This window comes from Manduca sexta, chromosome 9, assembly GCF_014839805.1.
Source record: "Manduca sexta isolate Smith_Timp_Sample1 chromosome 9, JHU_Msex_v1.0, whole genome shotgun sequence".
In the NCBI taxonomy this organism is placed as follows: Eukaryota; Metazoa; Arthropoda; class Insecta; order Lepidoptera; family Sphingidae; genus Manduca; species Manduca sexta.
In genome coordinates this window covers 5,199,613-5,218,909 of record NC_051123.1, presented here as the reverse complement: position 1 = coordinate 5,218,909, position 19,297 = coordinate 5,199,613, and the positions used below count along the sequence as shown (strand labels likewise).

Genomic DNA, 19,297 nt, shown 5'->3' with positions numbered 1-19,297 from the left:
CTTCTTCTGCATAGAATTTGCTCTCGGTTTGGTCTAAAATTGTGTTCAAGTTTATTTCATACCAATTTCTTGCAAATTGATTCTGCAATATAGCCATGAAAGGATAACTAACGGCCCACTGAACGAAGGAATATAGAAGACGAAAAGAGTTACTCTCGCATTGATAATATAAGAATTTAGGGTGCATTCAGTAGTTATTTATCCTCCTATATGTCTTTACAGGCCAAATCCGAAGAGCAGCTCGCGTGCGAGAAGGAATGGCTGCAGGCCGGCCACATGTGGCTCGCGCATCGCGGTGGGTTCACCGCCGTGGTGCGGGAGGGAGACGCGGACGCCGGCAGGGCCAAGGTTCGAGTCCTGCAGACCGGCGAAGTGCTCACCGTTGATGAGGATGACTTGGAAAAGGTGGGTTCATTATATTGTAATAATCTGTTAGTTTATTTGGATTGGTAACGGAAAACTGTTAGTGTGTTCCTCGTATTCATGAGTCAAGCTGGTTACATACCAAGTACTGCCGAAATGAAGTATATCTGCCGGCAGGCAGCAGTTTGCAAATACTGTTTTATTCTGGTTCGAGAGACATTGTAACTATTGTAATTAGGTACTAGGTATTATAAGACTCCACATCCCATGCCTCAAGGTGACGCAAGGGAATACTATGAGGTTCTTATTCAAAGTTCAGGACAGTGTTGCTACTGTTAATGGATAATCGTTTGTCAACGGACCTTCGTTTCCCTCGTCTCGTCATTCAGATATATTAAAGTAGAGAAATATGTCCACAGGCCAACCCGCCGCAACTGGAACGCTGCGAAGATATTGCCTCCCTGCGCTGTTTGAACGAGTGCGGCGCTCTGAACGTGCTCCGCTCGCGATACGCCGCCGGGCTGCCGCACGCCCGCGCCGGCCACGCACTCTTGGTATTGGGACCGCCGAAACGCACCTCGCCTGTTTATACTGAAAAGGTTAGTAGGTATTGTATAGTGTGCAGTTGCGGTAAGTTTACAAGAAGGTTCTTAAAATTCGTCTTACAGGAAGGTTCTTAAAATTCGTCTTTTTCTTGTTCAAGATGGGATTGTTACGTAAACAAATTAGTGTACACTGTGCTTAAACATGTCGATGTAAATGTTAACTTTATAGGGGAGCCAAAAATATTCTTTTTGAATTTCTGTACTTCGTCATTTGTTTTCCTATCAAGATAAATACTAATAATTTTTAAATTCATGAATATAATGTAATGTAAAATAAAGTTTCAAAGTTTGAATGAGGAACTTGACCCAAAAAACTCGAAAGTTGTAATTTACTACAAAACCATGTTTGGTCTGTAGCTCCCTCATTTTGAGAGATATCACAATTTTAAACATACAGATAGATGCACAATAAAATTTCCAATTCAATGGTATATAGAACGTACTAGCGACAGAATAACCTTATGACATTTGAAATTTCAACCATCAATATGACCAAGATATTTGATGGATATTTCATCAATACCTACTGTTCACAGTGCGTATTCGATGGTAATGTTGCAGGTGGCGGCGATGTTCCGCGGATGTCGCGCTGATGACATGCCGCCGCACGTGTTCGCCGCAGCGCAGTCCGCGCACCGCTGCATGCTCGCCTCGAGGCGGGACCGCGCGATCGTGTTCCTGGGCAGGTAAGACTTCGTAGCGGTACAATTAGTATACTCACCGCCATCTTGTCAACATCAATGGAACAACAAGAAGACCTACGTGGTATTGATACAACTGTAGTGATTTATCGCATAGCAATCACGCAAGATGGCGATAAACTATCCTGGATTGCGAATGCAGAATTTGAGCGACGCGCTGCAAATTATATTCAATTAAATTCGGCTAGTCTAGTGGCTAACAATGCTGCTTGGCTAATCGAATGTCATCGGACTAAAGTAGAACCAAAAAGGAAGTGATAAGTAAATACAAATGATAAAATTTCAGATCCGGCTCGGGCAAAACATCTGCGATGCGTCACTGCGTGTGGTATTTAGCCAGCGCGTACCCTGCGCAGGGCTCGAAGCTCACGCCCGAACGACTCGACGCCGCCTTCGACGTACTCAACCTGTTTGGATCTTGTCGGTGTGTATGTTTTTTTGATTAGTGAGAAATTATATTTTAGTTGGTGAAGTTATGATAAGAAACAAAATGATTGTAATGATGAAGTTATGTTGGAACTGAAGAATATATATATTTTTAGAACAAAAATAATGTAAATTAAAGATTTTGTATGCATGATCAGAAGTGTACAGGCTGGTTCCACAGAGTCTAATTTTGGTACGGGACTCGTCGGTGTAAGCCCCTAAGGTCAATTTAGTCACTAGCCTTCTGAAAACAATTTTTAATTATAATTTGAAAACTTACAGCTACAATTCATAGTAAAGGATACACCTAAAAAAGGCCAATTATAAGTACAATAAAAAAATAGACGACAAATATTTTGCGTATTGTATCATTAAAAATCCTAAACAAATTACATTACTTTGTACCTTATCCTTAACTCCTATATGTTACAATGTTTTGTTGTTGTCCCCAGCACGGGATCGAACCCGTACGCGACCCGGTTCGTGTCGCTCGCGTCGTTGGACTTCGACGGCGGCGGCGCGCTGGTGTCCGCTTCGGTGCAGACGCTACTGCCCGACTTGAGACCTGGACACACGCTACTGAGAGCTTTGCATACGTAAGTATAAAGGATCATTTTGACATTAAGTTATTAAATGAAACCACTGTAACGCGCCGCCATGATACACGGCGCCATCACGTGCCATCAACCCTCGCGCCCCGCTCGAAAGCATACGGGTTGCGCCCGCGCCAATAGATCCGCGCTCCCGCAGTGCCCTAGTAGGTAGTAACTCTCTCCCGGGGTGAAAGCGCGCGGGCGCGGCTCGTACGCTTGAACCTATACTATTTTCAATACCTAATGCAATGTTCAGTATATGAAAAATTAATTATTTTTGGGACTCAGTGTTTTGGCTTTATTTCCCTGCTCCGACGAGGCACTCAATCCATACACCCAAGCGATACCATATACTTATCTTCTTGAAAATATTACTTTACAATAAGGTGCTCCAACCCTAGATATAAAAATATTTTTTTATTTTCCGCGCTCAAATACCACTACTACTTCTGTAAGTGAATTTGTCGCAGCGGCAACATGACACTTACAGTCAGAAATACATTCACGCACACGACATAATCCCACGAATGTCCGTGTCGTTGATTGGTATTGGTTGAAAAATTAGGGCGTGAATCACATGTTAGCCTTTCGACCAATCACAATGAAACGAGACGGACTTTCGTGCCGTTTTTTCTAGTCACATTCTAAAATCTAAAGGTATTGGTCTTCTTCCCCAATTGCGTAGGCAGGTATATCCAACACAAGTACATGTTTTTGTATGTACTTATGTCAAATAATTAGGATTATCCACTGTTCAATTTTCGCTTCGTCTCCCCTGAATCAAATTTTAGATTTTGCCCCGCCTCCCTTCTTCCCCCTTAAGCTAGCTACGCTCTTATTAATCCCTATAAAAATTCTTTTTTTTAGCCTATACCACGGATGCGACGGTCGTCTCCGCCGCGAGCTACTCCTGGACCAAGCGCCGGTGAACGCTCCGAACCCTTTCATCAGCCCGAGCGAGAAAGCGGACGCGCCGAGCGAGTTCTCGGCGCTGAAGGAAGCGCTGCAGCTGCTGAATGTGAATGAGCAGGAGCAGATGGCCGTGTGGAAGGTCATGGCTGCTATCTGCCATTTAGGATGGGCTGGCGCTGTGAAAGGTTGGTTGGTTGTAATAAAATAGTCATTAGACCTTTTTCTTGTTGACAGCAGTATACAAAAATGTGTGCAGTTTTATATAAATGAATAATCTAAAGATTGAATGGCATTAATTACTTGTTAAGACATCGGATGAAAGATAAAGATTGCGGGAACACGTTGGAAGCAGGTCACTATTAACAGGCCCGTCTGGAAATCTTTAGGGGAACTAAGCAGCAGTAATATTAATGTAGGTGTTGATGACGACTTATTAATAGTAACATTGAATTTTGAATTTGAATTTCGGCCGCAGCCAATCTCTACGGAGATCCGCCAGGTATGCAAGAGATATAGTGCACAAGTGCAATATCATTACCTTCCAGCGACCACGGGCTCGGTGATAAAGTACCAATTCGCGAGCGCGGGCTGCGGACAGCGCGCGGCGCGCCTGCTCGCCGTCGGCGCGGACGACCTCGCGCGGGCAGTGTTCGCGACTGTACCCACCTCGCCGCAACCCAATGCCAACCTCAGGTAATTCACATACAGTTGCATTTGCTTTGCCCAACCTAATTTCAATTTAGAGAAGCGGTTGGTAGTAAAAACTAATCTTTAGTTTTACAATTTGCGTGAAAACTCGTATCAATGTTTTTACAAAAAAGTTAAATACGCGATGGATATGTCACTAAAAATCTATTACAAATTAATGTTTAAGAATTGGTTAGAGTTAGACAAGGTTTAAACATAGTTTATATTTAAACACAAGCCGATGGTGTTTTGACGCATGTTTAATCTTAAAACTTGGCTTTTCAAGCTGGCAGTAGGTGGTAATGGTAATTTGACAGCTGTCTGTCAATAATATTGCAGTGTTGCTATAACATTTTTTTTTTTAGTTTAACTGGCTTTTAGATAAACACTGATTTGTAATGTAGGGATAACTCCCTACATTATAAAACAGTCTAACAACAAGAGTTTATACATGGTGTTTAGAATTAGGCACTATTTAGCTAAACACATATTAAAACTGTGTCTAAAGTATTTTTTGTAATAACACTGTATATTTTTATAGATAGAATGTTTAAACTTAAGTACGGTTTGGACTTACTTGTAATTTTTTTCAGAACTCCATCTCCATCGAACGAGAAAGAAATGTCCGGCACAGAAGCGTTGGACGCATTCGTAACCGGCCTCTACAATGAGACGTTCAACATGATCGCGGCATTAGTTAACAGGTACTGATATTTAACGTACTTATAGAATCTAGCGGAACTCTTCCGCGCTCGTATGTACTACGACTAACAAATAAAAAAAATAATGATAAACGTCATATAGTGTGCGACAGAGATAGCGCTCTGCGCAGCCGAAATTAGCCGATTATGTTTTTCTGAAAATCGATGTGCAATATTTTAGCTGAGTGCTGTACACAACTGAATGATGAGAGCAAACTACTCTGATTGTAACACGACTGCTCATAAACAGTTGTTACTGTTCATTCAAAGTTCAATTCAAACACCATCGGAACCTTGAATTACACAATGTATAACGCTCGTCATTCTGTTTTAATTGAGACATTAAATTTGCTAATGGTAGGTTTATATCTGGCCGGATAGCGACCATCGTACACAAGTTGTTAAAACCCGCCATAATGGCCCACGTAAGTGTGTCGCCTTCCGGGATTAGCCTGTGTGCGGTTCCAATAGGCCGGCATATTTGTATCTAATGCTGAGGGGCTATCATCTCTCATCAATTGGCGTTCTATTGGACCACACTCCACTTACCATCAGATAGAGTGGGGTCACTTTGTCGTTCACTTATAAAAAAAGTCAATTGTTCAATTCCATATTCAAATAGTCCTTGGCGAATGGCGACTTATAGATAGTATAGCGATAGTACTTACTCAAACACTGTCGCATATAAGAGGCCTGCCTTGGCGAATGGCGACTTATAGATAATATAGCGATAGTACTTACCCAAATACTCTCGTATATAAGAGGCCTGCTTCTCAATTAATGTAACTTTAATCCTAAATTGATCCCTCCCAGGAGCGTGTCGTCGTCGTCGCGGACGTCTGCGTCGATATTGTTGCTGGACGCGCCCGGCGCCGACAACCCCATGTGCGCCGGACAGCAGAGCGGCGCGCCGCTCTCCAAACTGCTCTCCAACTACTTACAGGTACGGACACATTACACTTGCAAATGGTTCATGATCATATGCGAACATTATGGTTTTTGTGTGTAATTGTAAAATGTAGGTAGGATACTGTAATTTTGACAATACCTGAGTCCGCCCCGTGACCATGAACGCTGTAATATCTGAAACGTCGGGTGAGAGATAAAATACGAGTCATGTTGATTCAGGTTGATATATATCGTGACTGAACCATTTTTTTTTGTGGCAACTTTCCCTTATCTAAAACAAAATATGTATAATCAGGTGTATAACATTTTTTTTATGCATGTGATTGTGTATTTGTGTTGTGCAGGAGCGTCTGCAGGCGGTGTTCCACGGGGCGCTGCTGGTGGCGCCGCGCGACCGGTACGCGCAGGAGGGCATCACACTCGACATCGGCGCAGAAGAAGGTACCCACGCATCTCACTATTATACTGTATAATGAAATACTCTCAACTCCACACTGAATAATATAACTCACATGTTGACGGCTTTTATCCCCGAAGGTGTAAGCAGAGATACAACTAGTGCACCAACTTCAATGTATGGGGTGTATATTGAGTAGAAAACCCAAATTTACTTTGCCCGGCCCGAGGATCGGATCAGAAAACTCAGCACTACACTTGTACCATATAGAATTACGCCACTAAAGCAGTGGTCAAACAATATAAATATAATAATATTAAACAAGAATAAACTAATAATAATACTTTCTTCTCACTCTTTATCCGTTCATTATTTTTTTGAAATATCAGATGTGCTGATTCAAATCGAAAAATTGACACATTTTATATTTTTCTGATATCGAAACATTTCTTTTTATTGTGGACTACAAAGTTGGAACTATATGTATAACTTTTAGTCCTACTTCTTATTATATCAATAGAAGATTCCACATATCTCATAAATTACAATTCCTCACAGACTGGCTGTCAGAGACCGTGAACCCCGGTCCGATGGTGGAGTTGCTAGACAAGTCGCCGCAGAACAGCATCGTGCGGAGCTCGCAGGCAGACCTCAGGGAGTGCGACCGACGTGGACTGTTGTGGTCAGTGGAGTTGGACTTGTAATAGACCTGGATTTGAAGAATATGATGAAAAATATCTTAGCATCATTGATTGATATGTAATTTTTCTAGTATTAAAAATAGATTATAAAAAGTAAAAGTCGCATCCGAAGTTGATAATTTTTTTTCATGAGCAGGGAGTGCACTTGCATTGTACAGATGTTGGGGTCTTGGATAGAAGTATTAAGAGTTATCATAATTATAATATTTGAGACAATAATCTATATTTTGCTACTTCGTTGTACATGTCTCTTGCTAGCCCTTATGATACACAAAATACGGTTCAATTTATGACACATTTTTCTTCCACTCCTACACTTAACAATTTTTTTAACGACTATATACATCATACTAAACACGATTTATATTCAACAAAAGACTCTTTAACAATCGTATTTCCCCAACAGGCTACTAGACGAAGAGTCGATGTACCCCGGCTCGTCGGACGACACGTTCCTGGAGCGAGTGATGACGCACTACGGCGCGCCGAACCAGACGCAGTACCTCATCAAGAAGGCGCCGCACGCCAGACAGTTCGTCTTACAGCATTTGCAGGTATATACAGTATTTTTAAGAAAAAAAATTATTTACTATTATATATTTTTTTTATTTTTATAATTGTAGAATGTAGGCAGATATTTTTATTTTTATTTTTCGGATGACTAACATCCCAGTCCGCCCCCTGATCATGAAGGCTGTAAAGTCTTCGAAATATCGGGAAAAAGTTATAGTATAAAAACTGCGATAATATCCGAAAAATAATTTTATTTCGAAAAATTTACTAAATTATTCTTGAAGATTAAGTGTATTATTTACGTTAATATATTTAAGTGTAATAATATAACAAAATAACTATTCAAAATTATGCTATTTCAGTCTGGTTTGATTGCTTAATCACTGTTAATTATATTGTGTTAAAAGCTTGTATTTTTAGTTATTATTTGTTTCAGGGAACCAACCCAGTTCTGTATGACGTTACCGGTTGGGTCAAAGCAAGTCGAGAGAATCCAGTGACGAAAAAAGCTCTGACACTGCTACAGGAGAGTCAAAAGTATGAAATGTAGTTTTTTTCCGTTTATGTTTAATAGATTTGTAATTCAGATAATACAGCCAGTAAAAATAATTTTGGAATTATTTAATTATCAGACGATTTTAACACAAGCTTTAATCAATATAAAAAAAAAATGTGTTTTTTTTTTGTTCATAAATAGTATCTTATTATTGAAAACCCAGTCAGTGGTTAACGAAATGTATAATGGAGTAATAATGTGTGCAGCGAGGAGCTGTCGCGCATGTGGTCGTGGTGCCGCGGCGCGAGCGGCGCCAGCGCGTGGGCGGGCGCGCCGCACGACCACAGCACGCTGCGCCGCGCCTCCTCCATCCGCCGCACACTCACCACCGGTAATGCACTACATACATACATACATACATACATACATACATACATACATACATACATAGCATCACGCATTTTATCCCCGAAGGGGTATGCAGAGGCGCAACTAGGGCACCCATTTTTCGCCAAGTATGTTCCGTCCCATGATGTGATAGGGGGCGAGCCTATCGCCATATCGGGCACAAATTCGAGACTCCGGGCTGATACTGAGCAGAAAAACCCAAATATCACTTTGCCCGACCCGGGATTCGAACCCAGGACCTCAGAGCGCTATTGTACCGGACATGCAATACAACTACGCCACCGAGGCAGTCAATACACTACTATACAATAATAATTAAAGCTCCTCCCTATATTTCTATTTGATTAATTTCCTTGCGGGATAAAGACAGACTTATGTTCCCTGACACTCGCCGAGCTTCACTGCTCGGTGTCATAAAATGCGTGCCACTGCTGATCCTGGCTCACATGAGTTGTAGTGGTGGGTTTGAAGGCTGTAATATCTCTACTTTACAATTGTCAGAGAATATTTTGTAGGTATTAATCGAATTTTGTTTATAACCTCGTTATTATTTAAAATAACGTATCGAGAAAAGTGGGTAATACAAGCCTTACAACCTATAACCTTACAAGCTATAGATAAATGACTTAAATCAAATTATTACAAGTTTAAATAGTAATGCTTACGTTTATTTAAATTCTAAAACCTTTTCTATAAACAAGGTACACCGTTACCGTACCTTCGTTTGTTAAATTAAACTGTATGGCATCCAGTTCGAAGGACCAAAATAGACATAAGCTTATTCCCCGATTGTACTTATAACAACAAAGAGTAGACAAGCGAGTCAGTGAATCACTTACCGATAACTATTGTAAAAGTTTGCCAAAGATTTCTATGAATACTTTCCTTACATATAGTCCTTTAATTCCCCTATACACATTAATTTTACCTCAAACTAGACAGTCTCGTACAAGCGCTATATTCCCCTTAGGCACCGCGGGCATGAAGCGTCGCTCGACGGCGCTGCAGGCGAAGTTCGTGGCGGACGGCGTGGTGGACACGCTGCGGCGCTGCGGCGCGGGCGGCGTGCAGTTCGTGTGCTGCCTGCTCGCCAACCAGCCCGCCGACGCCAACGACGACGTCAACATACCGCTGCTGCGCTCACAGGTACCATTGCCAACGTCATTAGACCCGGGAGCCCAACATACCCCTCACCCTCCTCTTTACCCACGGACTGAACAGTGTCGATTATCTCACCAAAAAAAAAACCGTTTCAAAAAACTTACCAAATTTGACCATCGATCCGTTCTCCAGATCAAACCAATTGAAATAAGTAATTTGCATTACTGGTGGTAAGCCTCTCATATGTGAGAGTCCGCCTGGGTAGGCACCACCGCAATGTCTATTTCTACCGCCAAGCAGCAGTGTGTAATCACTGTTGTGTTCCGGTTTGAAGGACATTATAGCCAGTACTACTGAATATAATGAGACTTAATATCGTACGTCTCAGGATGGCGAGCGCAGTGGAATACCAAACAACACTTTGTAATTCAAGGTGTTTGATGGTCTTCTACTATTAATGGGTGGTTGTATCGCTAGACATCAGGCGAACGGCAAGCTCGTCTCGTTCTTCAAAGAAATAAAAAAAAATGCAAGCACGTCCCAAAAATCTATTCTGATTGGTCTATTTTCGCTATCTATTGACAAAAGCAATCGGGATCGTTTATGGACTCGGCGATAAACCAATGACTGCGATGAAACGGCAGATTTGCAGTGTGGGCCGTCCAAAGTTTAAGAACTTAAGGCACTACAAGTGGTAGGTACTAGACGCCTTCAGAGCATTTTTAGTCTCTGCGACCGGTTCGGGATCGATTTCACTCTGAGACTTACATTTGTCGATTTGTATTTTACTTTTTTTATTTTCTTAATTTGTATTTTACTTGCTGTACTCAAGCCGAGTTGGTCTAAAGCGAGATTTAGATTAGCAAGAAAACTGAGAAAGGTCGATTTCCTCAATCGATCGTGTAAAATATTTAACGGACATTGGCATCGATAAACCATTAAATGAGTCGGCTAGATTAAACGTTCCAATTTAAATATTGGACGCCACGTCGGCCTTAAAGGCAAAGAAATAAGCGTTAAATTACTAACTAATGTGCTTTTGATCATTCCGAAATTTTTAATGGGACATTGTGTATGTAGTAGGTACTAGGTATATATTTTTATTTATTTTAAAGATTTACACCAGCTTAATGAGGTCAGCTTTCTAAAGTTTAGTTTTCACAATCAATAAACAGCTAATATTATTGTTTGGTGAGTGAGTTTCATACACCACAACAATAGATCATAAGTCATTTTTATGTTTAAACAGGTTATTTATACACCTTTCCTTGACATTTTCTAATGAAGTAAAAGTGGTGTTCAAAATCGTTTAGTAAGAATACGATAAACTATAATGCCTTGGCTGAAAGAGCTGTAAATGTATTTAACTATGCATTTTTTACATTTCTTTATGGTTTAGCTGTTTATAAGCGTTAATAATTATTATTCTGTACCTTTAGTTGCTATTCTATAGAGGTAAAAAAATTATGTACTGTTGAGGTTGCAAATGCGTCCTTTAAGGAATTATAATAAATTTTCTTAGTTTAAGAAGAATATAACAAAACTAAGAAAACAATTTACAAACTCAAAATATTAAATCAAGTTTTTTATCACCAGTTCCGCGGATTTCAACTGTTGGATGCGGCTAGGCTGTACAAGCAAGGCTTCCCGGAACACATGCCGCTCAATGAATTCGCTAGAAGGTAACTAAATGTTATACTTAAATTTGTTTAATAATATTAGCTTGCAGTTCCGCCCGCTTGGATCGAAAGGAAGGTTCCACAGCGATAAAATATCTTTTCGGAATGTAAAGTATATAAAAAATTATTATATTTTCACAATTAACTCTGTTAAATGTACAAATGCTACACCATTGTTTTTATTATATTATGTTGTGTATCCTTCGTTGGAAGTACCTAAAAAAAAATAATGTCAATTCGTTGCCAGGTCAGAAAATGACACAGCAAGAAACATACTTCACATTTAAAACAATACTAAGAATAAAACAACGATAAAAATAGAAAATAAAAATGGTCCTTCGAGCCGGATCTAATACAAAAAACATTAAAATTATTGCTAAATTCCACTAACCAACATAACACACCACATTATTCACCAGGTACCGGTTGTTAGCAACATCAGAGAGCGAGAATGAGTCGGCACCACAGACCACGCTGTCAGACCGGCAGATCGTCGACGACATGCTCCTCACCCTCGACTTGGACGTGTCCAGCTACAGGCTGGGGCTCACACAAGTAAGTGGTAGATTAAGTCTATTTATTTATTTGGTGAGTTAAACGAGCGTATATTTGGTCATGTATTTTGCTGAGTAATAAAATTGGCGGTTTTTTGTATTATACAGGATCATTTTGACATTGCGTTACTAAATGGAACCATATACTCGTCTTCACCTTTGCTGACATTGTGCCAAAAATCGTTCATTAATAACGAATATTTTCACCAAAATCATGGTTTTAGTTTTCTGATTTTTTGATAATTTTGTAGTTTAATACGATTATTGCGTGTGCGTGGATTTATTTCTGACTAAAGGTATGATGTTGCCGCTGCAACGAATTTACTTAGAATAGTAGTAGTGGCTTTAGGACGCGTAAAATTAAAATTACTTTTTATTAATATTTATTTTGTTGGAAACTTACACTTTTTTATTTTTCATCTACGGCTCAAGTAACTTATTGTAAAGTGTTATTTCTAAGTAGATAAGTATGTGGTTTTATTTTGCAACGCGATGTCAAAATGACCCTGTATAATAATTTATGAAGTATAAATAATTATATTGTTAGGTGATGGCTTTTATAGCTGTATTAGTTTGGCGTGTTATTGACAGTTAACCTCGGTTAAGTTACCTTAGTCAGTACAGTTATTTTATCAAAACTAAACCTTATGAACTTTTATATTTAGCCGTGCATAAAATTTCAATGTTATGCAAATTGTGTACCTTTAATATTTGCATAATATATGAGGTAAGTAAACATTTTTGCCTTTCCAAAAATTATGAAAAACTTTCAACATGACATGTAATTACAAATTTCAACACCCTTATTTAACTTTAATTTATCATCACACCTTTGATAATCAACTTTAGAACGTATTTTTTTTTTCAATTGGGTAAGATTTTAATTGATTGCCTTTGGTTTCCGAAATTTGAAAGTCGAACGTCGGAAAAAAAATAATACAAAAAACGCAATAAAATCCGCAAAATAGTTTTATATCAAAATTTTATGTTTTCATTATGATAAAATATTACCATTAAGACATAAGTGAGAAACAATCAACTGGTATGGGATAACCATCTCTTGTCAGTCGACCCCATGTGAAACCCATTCTGCTTATTATCAGGTGCATAGAGGCTATTTTGCCGTGTTCGTAACAAAGTGCACAAAAGTTATTTTGTGTTCGTAACAAAAACAAATCCATTAACTAACAGATGATATAACAGCAATTGCACTAGTTATTATAACACTGAATTCATAGCAAACATGCCGTGTTGTCGAGTGAAAGTCGATTATGCAACGATAACTTTTGACTTATAATGCGGTCGCTTTAGTTTGGACAGTTAGTAGACCAAAATTTCATGCTGCCTTTGCAAATTAAATTACTAGGTTAGACTGTCATGTTGGTAACAGTTGTATTACATCGCACGCCATAACAATCCTAGTACAAAGGTTGTAATTTTTTTTTTTAATTTTTTCATTGATGCTCATTTCAAAAATGTTATTGCTAGTATCAACCTATTAAGGTTGATACTAGCAATAACATTTAACAATAAAACTGTTAAAAACATTAGTTTTTAACAGTTTTATTACAACAATCCTAGTACAAAAGATGTTATTTTTTTAGTTATTTTTTGCCACATAAGTGTTTTAATATTTTTTTTTTATTTTGGCAACAGTCATTTTTAACAAAATATGTTTTAAAAATAAGGGCCTGCGATTTTTGCTCCCACAATACCCAGACACGAAACTAATATTCACGAATCATTTGAATGTATTTAGGAACTGATCAAAATTAATTTAAATCCAGATTTATTTGAAACTACTGGCACTGGCAGACGTCCTGTCCTAAAAAGAAAGATATAATCCTTGAACCCAAGTACAAAAACTTTGATCGAAATCGATCCAACCGTTTAGGCGGATTTCAGAGGCATACACACTTACAAGAATTATATATTATATTTTTTATATTTATCCAAAAAATAAATAAACAAAAAGCTGTCTGCTAAATTCATTCATCATATATACTATATAGATTGTTAATAAAAACACTATTATCGGAGTACACTTCAAATCTTTGAGTGTTATATAAATACAAAATTAAATTAATATGTAGGTGTACATGATGCATCAACGTTCTGATTGCGTCATACAATGTGGTGAGTGGTACTATGTTACATATTGTTAATATTTGAAGTAATTGTGATCTCGCCTCTCTGAATTTAGATGTCTATAGGAAACAAAAGATTGAATTAAAACTTCTTCTGTATATAAAACAAAAGACTTTCGTTATTGGCATTACAGGAGACGGTGAATTCAAAATCAGCAACATTGTATAAGAGCAAGTCTAATTTTCATAGAATTATGTAGACAGTGTACAATTTCTTGTAGGAAATAAGTGTATGTATTACTCGTTTAATAATACACTGCAGGATAGGATTAATGTTCGATAAAACCGCAATTTCCCTTCCGATTTGCAGTAACTACCATCGTGTCTGTTACAATGTTGCAATAATTTCCCTTACTCGAAGTATTCGCTATGACTAGCTCGCCATTCACCGATCCAACGTGCATTCTAATTATGTAAAAGTAAAATTTTCGCCAACGAAATTCGAATGCAATTCGATTATTTATTTCGTCGATTTTTTACATTTCAATCATCGATTCGCCATTTTTGTACGTTACGATCGATTTCGATTTCTGTTCTTCAACGATTATCACTTGCACCGTTTTATGTGCTACATCGATTAAAACTTTATATCTTTCAGTTCATTGATTATATAATTATTAACGAAAATCGATTTACCCCGCGTTTAATTCGAAGCCATATAAAGCTTGTATTTGCAATTTTTGTTTATTTACTGATAGTTTGAACCGGCGTGGCCTTTCACTCGGCAAATAGCTTTTTTGTAATTTCGTAATTACAACCGTACATAAATCCACGTGTTTACGCAACGCGGCTGTAATGTTTGTTATATAATGTTACTTGTGCGTTCCGATTTTGATGTTTTGTGCCGGTTGAGTGACCTCCTTTTTTATTTTGATTCTTTCATGCTTTGTATTATGTGAAGTTAATGCACTTTGATGTCGATAATAATATAATAATATCAGTCCCGTGTTATTTACTGTCCTACTGGTGAGTACGGGCTTTCTCTACTATAGAGAGGCATCAGGCCTTAGTCCACCACGCTGGCCTAGTATGGGTTGGCAGATTTCACATACCCTCAAAATTCATGGAGAATTTCTCAGGTATAGAGGTTTCGTCACGACGTTTTCTTTCACCATTAAAGCAAGTAATAATTCACTAAGTCTACCCACAAAAATTTAGAAAAGTCAGAAGTACGTGCCCTTGGATTTTGAACCTGCAGACATTCGTCTCGGTAGCCCGTTCCACTCCCAACTTGGCTATCGTCGCTTTGATGTCGATATTAGATAATAACACAAATTATTAGAAGATGGTACTCAAAGCATCTGATGTCGATTTCAAATATTAAAAAAGTATTTCCATTTGCTACGGAAGGTGAAGGGAAGTTATCAATTTAATTTATATTTTGTATAATATGAATATATCATTTTTATTCTCATCTTTGTTCCATGTTTTTATCGTACTATTTAAATAGTTTTCATTATCAAAGGCAACTCCGCCTTTGTCTTTTCGAGGTTCAATGCTCGGTGTCATGGACACGCAAGCCGTCACTGTTAATCTAGGCTCTTAGTTCGTGCTGTACGCGTTGCATTAGCGGGCTTGATGAGATAGTTTCTATACCAAGCATTGAATTTTAGTAACTCCTTACCTTTAGAGCGTTTTTTTTATTGCTTTGAATGAAGAGACGAGCTTGCCATTCGCCTTATGGTAAGCAATACGACCGCCCATAAAGATTTGAAACACCATCCAAAAATTTTAATTACCAAGTTAGTATTCCACTAAATGTTGATATTTTAGAAAACAGTTTTGTCAGACAATATTTACAAAATATTGATTACACATTCAACGCTCATAAAAATCCAAAACTTAAGAGTAATCATAGATTTATAGGTATATATTGTTTACGATTTTTTTTTCGAGTTCTTGAACCCGAACAATAATAATGTTTGTGGTCATCCGTTCAATTACATAATTTGGGATGCAGTTCGACCTTCTTTCGCAAACTGCGTTCATTCAGTGTCATCCGAAAGTGGCACCGTGTCCTCAATACGCGAACTCGGATTATATAACCACTTGCGACCTTTTAAGTTTAATATTTTAGTAAGATATGTCTCTACGCGTATTATTTTTTGTAACGAGTTGATGATGATTGATGGATTTGGTCGTCTTTAATTTTCTAGTGGCTTACTTGTGCCACGGAATCGGTAAGGTCTTGGGTTCGTTCCCTGGTGGAGTAAAAGATTTTGCTATTTTTTTTTTTAATTTCTAATGTAGATTTGAATATGTAATATTATCAGTACTGTATTATATACTACCTACTGCTGAGCATGGGCCTCTTCTACTATTGAGAGTGTTAGGTTTTAATCCAACACGTTGGCCTTGCTCGGATAGACTTTACATACCCTCGAAATTCTTATGAAGAAGTCTCAGATATGTTGGATTCCTCGTGATGTTTTCCTTCACCCTGTTTAAATGTGTACAAGATAATATATATCTACTAACTGACGTGTCCAAGGTATAGTAGGCAGTTCGTATCGTCATGAACTTTGACACTACCTTTGAAATTAAAATAGTCGCCACGTATAACTCTTCAAACTACCTTCAAAACATAAAAGTAACACTATTACTACAAATGATGGTAATTTTGTAAAAGAAAACAACAGAAAGGCATTTTACTCATCTCGGAGTCATTGTATTTTAACGATTCGTTGTGTTACTATACGTGATGTAAGTGTTATATAACGATTTGCTCAACTTGGGAGGGTTGGCTCTAAGTGCCACGTCTCGGATGGCCCTTAGCCACTTACATCACCGAGCACTTGGCTTTAGAGTGCTTTACACCTACTGAAATTGTTGGGAATATTTAAGTGCGTGTTGCAATACAAAATATTATTACGTTATAATTGTAATATTTAGGTATTTTAGACTTTTTGCCCGGGATAAGTTGGGCCGAAACTTTATTGATATATGTCTTGTAAAAAAAGTAGCCTATAAGAACAAAGATATTGTATGTTTCCCAAATAAATAAATGAAATAATTAAGAGTATCATGTAATATATATAATATCAGCCCTGTATTATATACTGTCCCACTGGTCGGCACGAGCCTCATCTATCGAGAAGGATTAGGTCTTAGTCCACCATGCTGGCCTAGTGCGGATTGGTAGAATTCACACACCCTCAAAATTCCTATAGAGAACTTGTCGGGTATCCAAGTTTCCTCACAATGTTTTCTTTCACCGTTAAACCAAGTAATAATTCACAAAGAATACACACATAATTTTAGAAAAGTTGCTCATGCTCAAAACCCAAGGGTCTACCTTAAGTTTTGAACCTTGAGTACATTCGTCTCAGCAGACCATTCCACAACCAACTAGGCTGTAAACTAGGATCGGCAGTGGTGCAAATTTTTTTAACACCAAGCAATGAAGCTCGGTGAGTCTCGGGGTACACTAATTATTCTGTAGATTGCGGCCTGAACACAAGTATGAAAAAATATGTCACCTTTGCACGCTAATGTAAGTTAGCTTCGTTCTCAGTCGGCATAATATCGACAATCTATAATACGCAATGTTATTATTATTTTGTGCAACACCTTTCTATTTTGATAGAGTCGTTGAGATGTTCTTGTGAGCTAACAGTAATGTTACGAATCAGTATTACGGTAGCGGATGTGAAAGGTTATTGTAGTACATATCGCATCTGTGATGACTATGAGAAATATTTTTTTTAACATCAACATAATATACATTAGGCAAAGTCGTTTGCTATCATTATCATCGATAAGTAATAAAAATCTAGATATGTAAAATTGTAGTCCCTATTTTATCGACAGAAATGTTTTTTATTTCTGTGTGATTTCCAGAACTTCACTTTTTAAATTCTGACAGTTAGTGTAGGCGTGTCGTTTCTATATTAAATCAAAATAACACACAAAAATTTCACGTAAGTTACTTTTAAATACTACGTCTCTGTAGACTTAGTATTTTAAGTAACTTACGTGAAATGTTTACTAGAACGTTCTATGATAACAAAAAGCTTTTACGTAAAACCTTATAGAAAGTTGTAAATTTTTGCTATACTTTTTTTATACATGTCTGTTCAAATAGATTGAATCCGAAAACTGCGTTCGTGACCCACGCGGTTTCAGCAGCGAAATCAGAAATAGTGTTTTTATCATGTTCTATCAAACTGCAGCGTGTTGTTACCTTATGTGTAAAAAACGATAGTGAATCAAATATAGTCTATGAAAAAAATTATGAGAAGGTATCTAAGCAATTAAGGTATTTGTTAATAAAAAAAAATGTTACTTGTATGTCTGCGCATATAACCGTCGTTTTCAATAACGATTTCAACCGTTTTTTTTAATTCATCGCGAAAATGAACCAATCAGAACAAAGATTTTTTTGACATGTTTACAAAAGGCTAATTCTGATAAGTTTCTCGGGATCGGATTGGAGATTATTGAGTTCCTTTATTGAAAACGGTAGGAAAATGCCACTATCGGAATAAATATCTCTCACAGTACTTTTCCGGTATAAAAACTAGGCTATATGTTAATCCGGAACATGGTCTATGTGTGTGATAAATTTGGCCAAATACGTTTAGCGATTACTTTGTTTCTGGTAAACATGGAAATATCTTAACGAACTTTCGAGTTTCTAGTAACATTTAAAAATCTTATGTAAATATTTTCAAATGTTAATTACACATTTGTATTTTTAGTAACCTTAATTATTTTATTAATTTAATATAATGAGCGATAAAATTAAGTGCGTAACGCATAACGAATTTTTGGAACTATATTTAACGAATTAAATTTAATGTAATTAAAAAATTACTAAAGTTGTTTTTATACACAGCGATATAGTAATAATAGTTATTTTATTCATTTCAAAATATAGTCGGGTTAACATTATTCAAATATATTACATTCAAAAACTTGTGTGTGTAACTTTGCCTGAAAGTTTGGTTAAAGATATGAACTTAATCATTCTTTATTTATCTGAATTTCCTTCTTCTCTACGGTTATGCAAGGCGCATGACTTTGTGGCAACTTCGCCAAATACATACAAAAACTTTTTAAGATAAAAAAAAACTATCTTCGCTTGCATAGTGACCCAAAGTGGGTCTTGGCCTCCGAAATAACTTCATCAATTACATGCAAATATCCAACGAAAAGATTATTTTTTAAATACACATGGACAATACAATACAATTTTAGATTTCGTTTCTAAATGATAACACATGTTCGTCTTTATCTCTGCTAACATTATGCCAAAAATCATTCATAAATAATAATTAGCTTCACCAAATACCCCGGTTTTAGTTTTCCATTTTTTATAGTGTAGTGTGAGTATGGTGTGTATTTTTAGTCAGTAAGTATTTCTGACTAAGAATATGACGCTTCGGCCCCGACAAATTCTCTT

The 19,297-nt window shown here is 37.4% G+C and overlaps 1 protein-coding gene across 9 annotated transcripts in view; it reads left to right on the top strand.

Annotated features, from left to right (window-relative positions):
* LOC115443301 (unconventional myosin-XVIIIa) overlaps positions 1–19,297 on the top strand; it is a 257,977-nt gene that overhangs the window by 132,503 nt on the left and 106,177 nt on the right. For all 9 annotated transcript variants that reach the window (XR_005112106.1, XR_005112107.1, XM_037436648.1 and 6 more), the window contains 17 exons: positions 223–405; positions 783–962; positions 1,530–1,654; positions 1,956–2,093; positions 2,548–2,691; positions 3,556–3,785; positions 4,146–4,293; positions 4,881–4,991; positions 5,802–5,931; positions 6,242–6,338; positions 6,853–6,976; positions 7,402–7,549; positions 7,945–8,045; positions 8,271–8,395; positions 9,383–9,558; positions 11,110–11,195; positions 11,612–11,747. Coding sequence is in view for 7 of the 9 variants with exons in the window: in XM_037436648.1 (XP_037292545.1) it covers positions 223–405; positions 783–962; positions 1,530–1,654; positions 1,956–2,093; positions 2,548–2,691; positions 3,556–3,785; positions 4,146–4,293; positions 4,881–4,991; positions 5,802–5,931; positions 6,242–6,338; positions 6,853–6,976; positions 7,402–7,549; positions 7,945–8,045; positions 8,271–8,395; positions 9,383–9,558; positions 11,110–11,195; positions 11,612–11,747 (2,382 nt within the window). In the remaining 2 variants the exon portion in view is untranslated. The remainder of the gene's footprint in view (positions 1–222; positions 406–782; positions 963–1,529; positions 1,655–1,955; positions 2,094–2,547; positions 2,692–3,555; positions 3,786–4,145; positions 4,294–4,880; positions 4,992–5,801; positions 5,932–6,241; positions 6,339–6,852; positions 6,977–7,401; positions 7,550–7,944; positions 8,046–8,270; positions 8,396–9,382; positions 9,559–11,109; positions 11,196–11,611; positions 11,748–19,297) is intronic.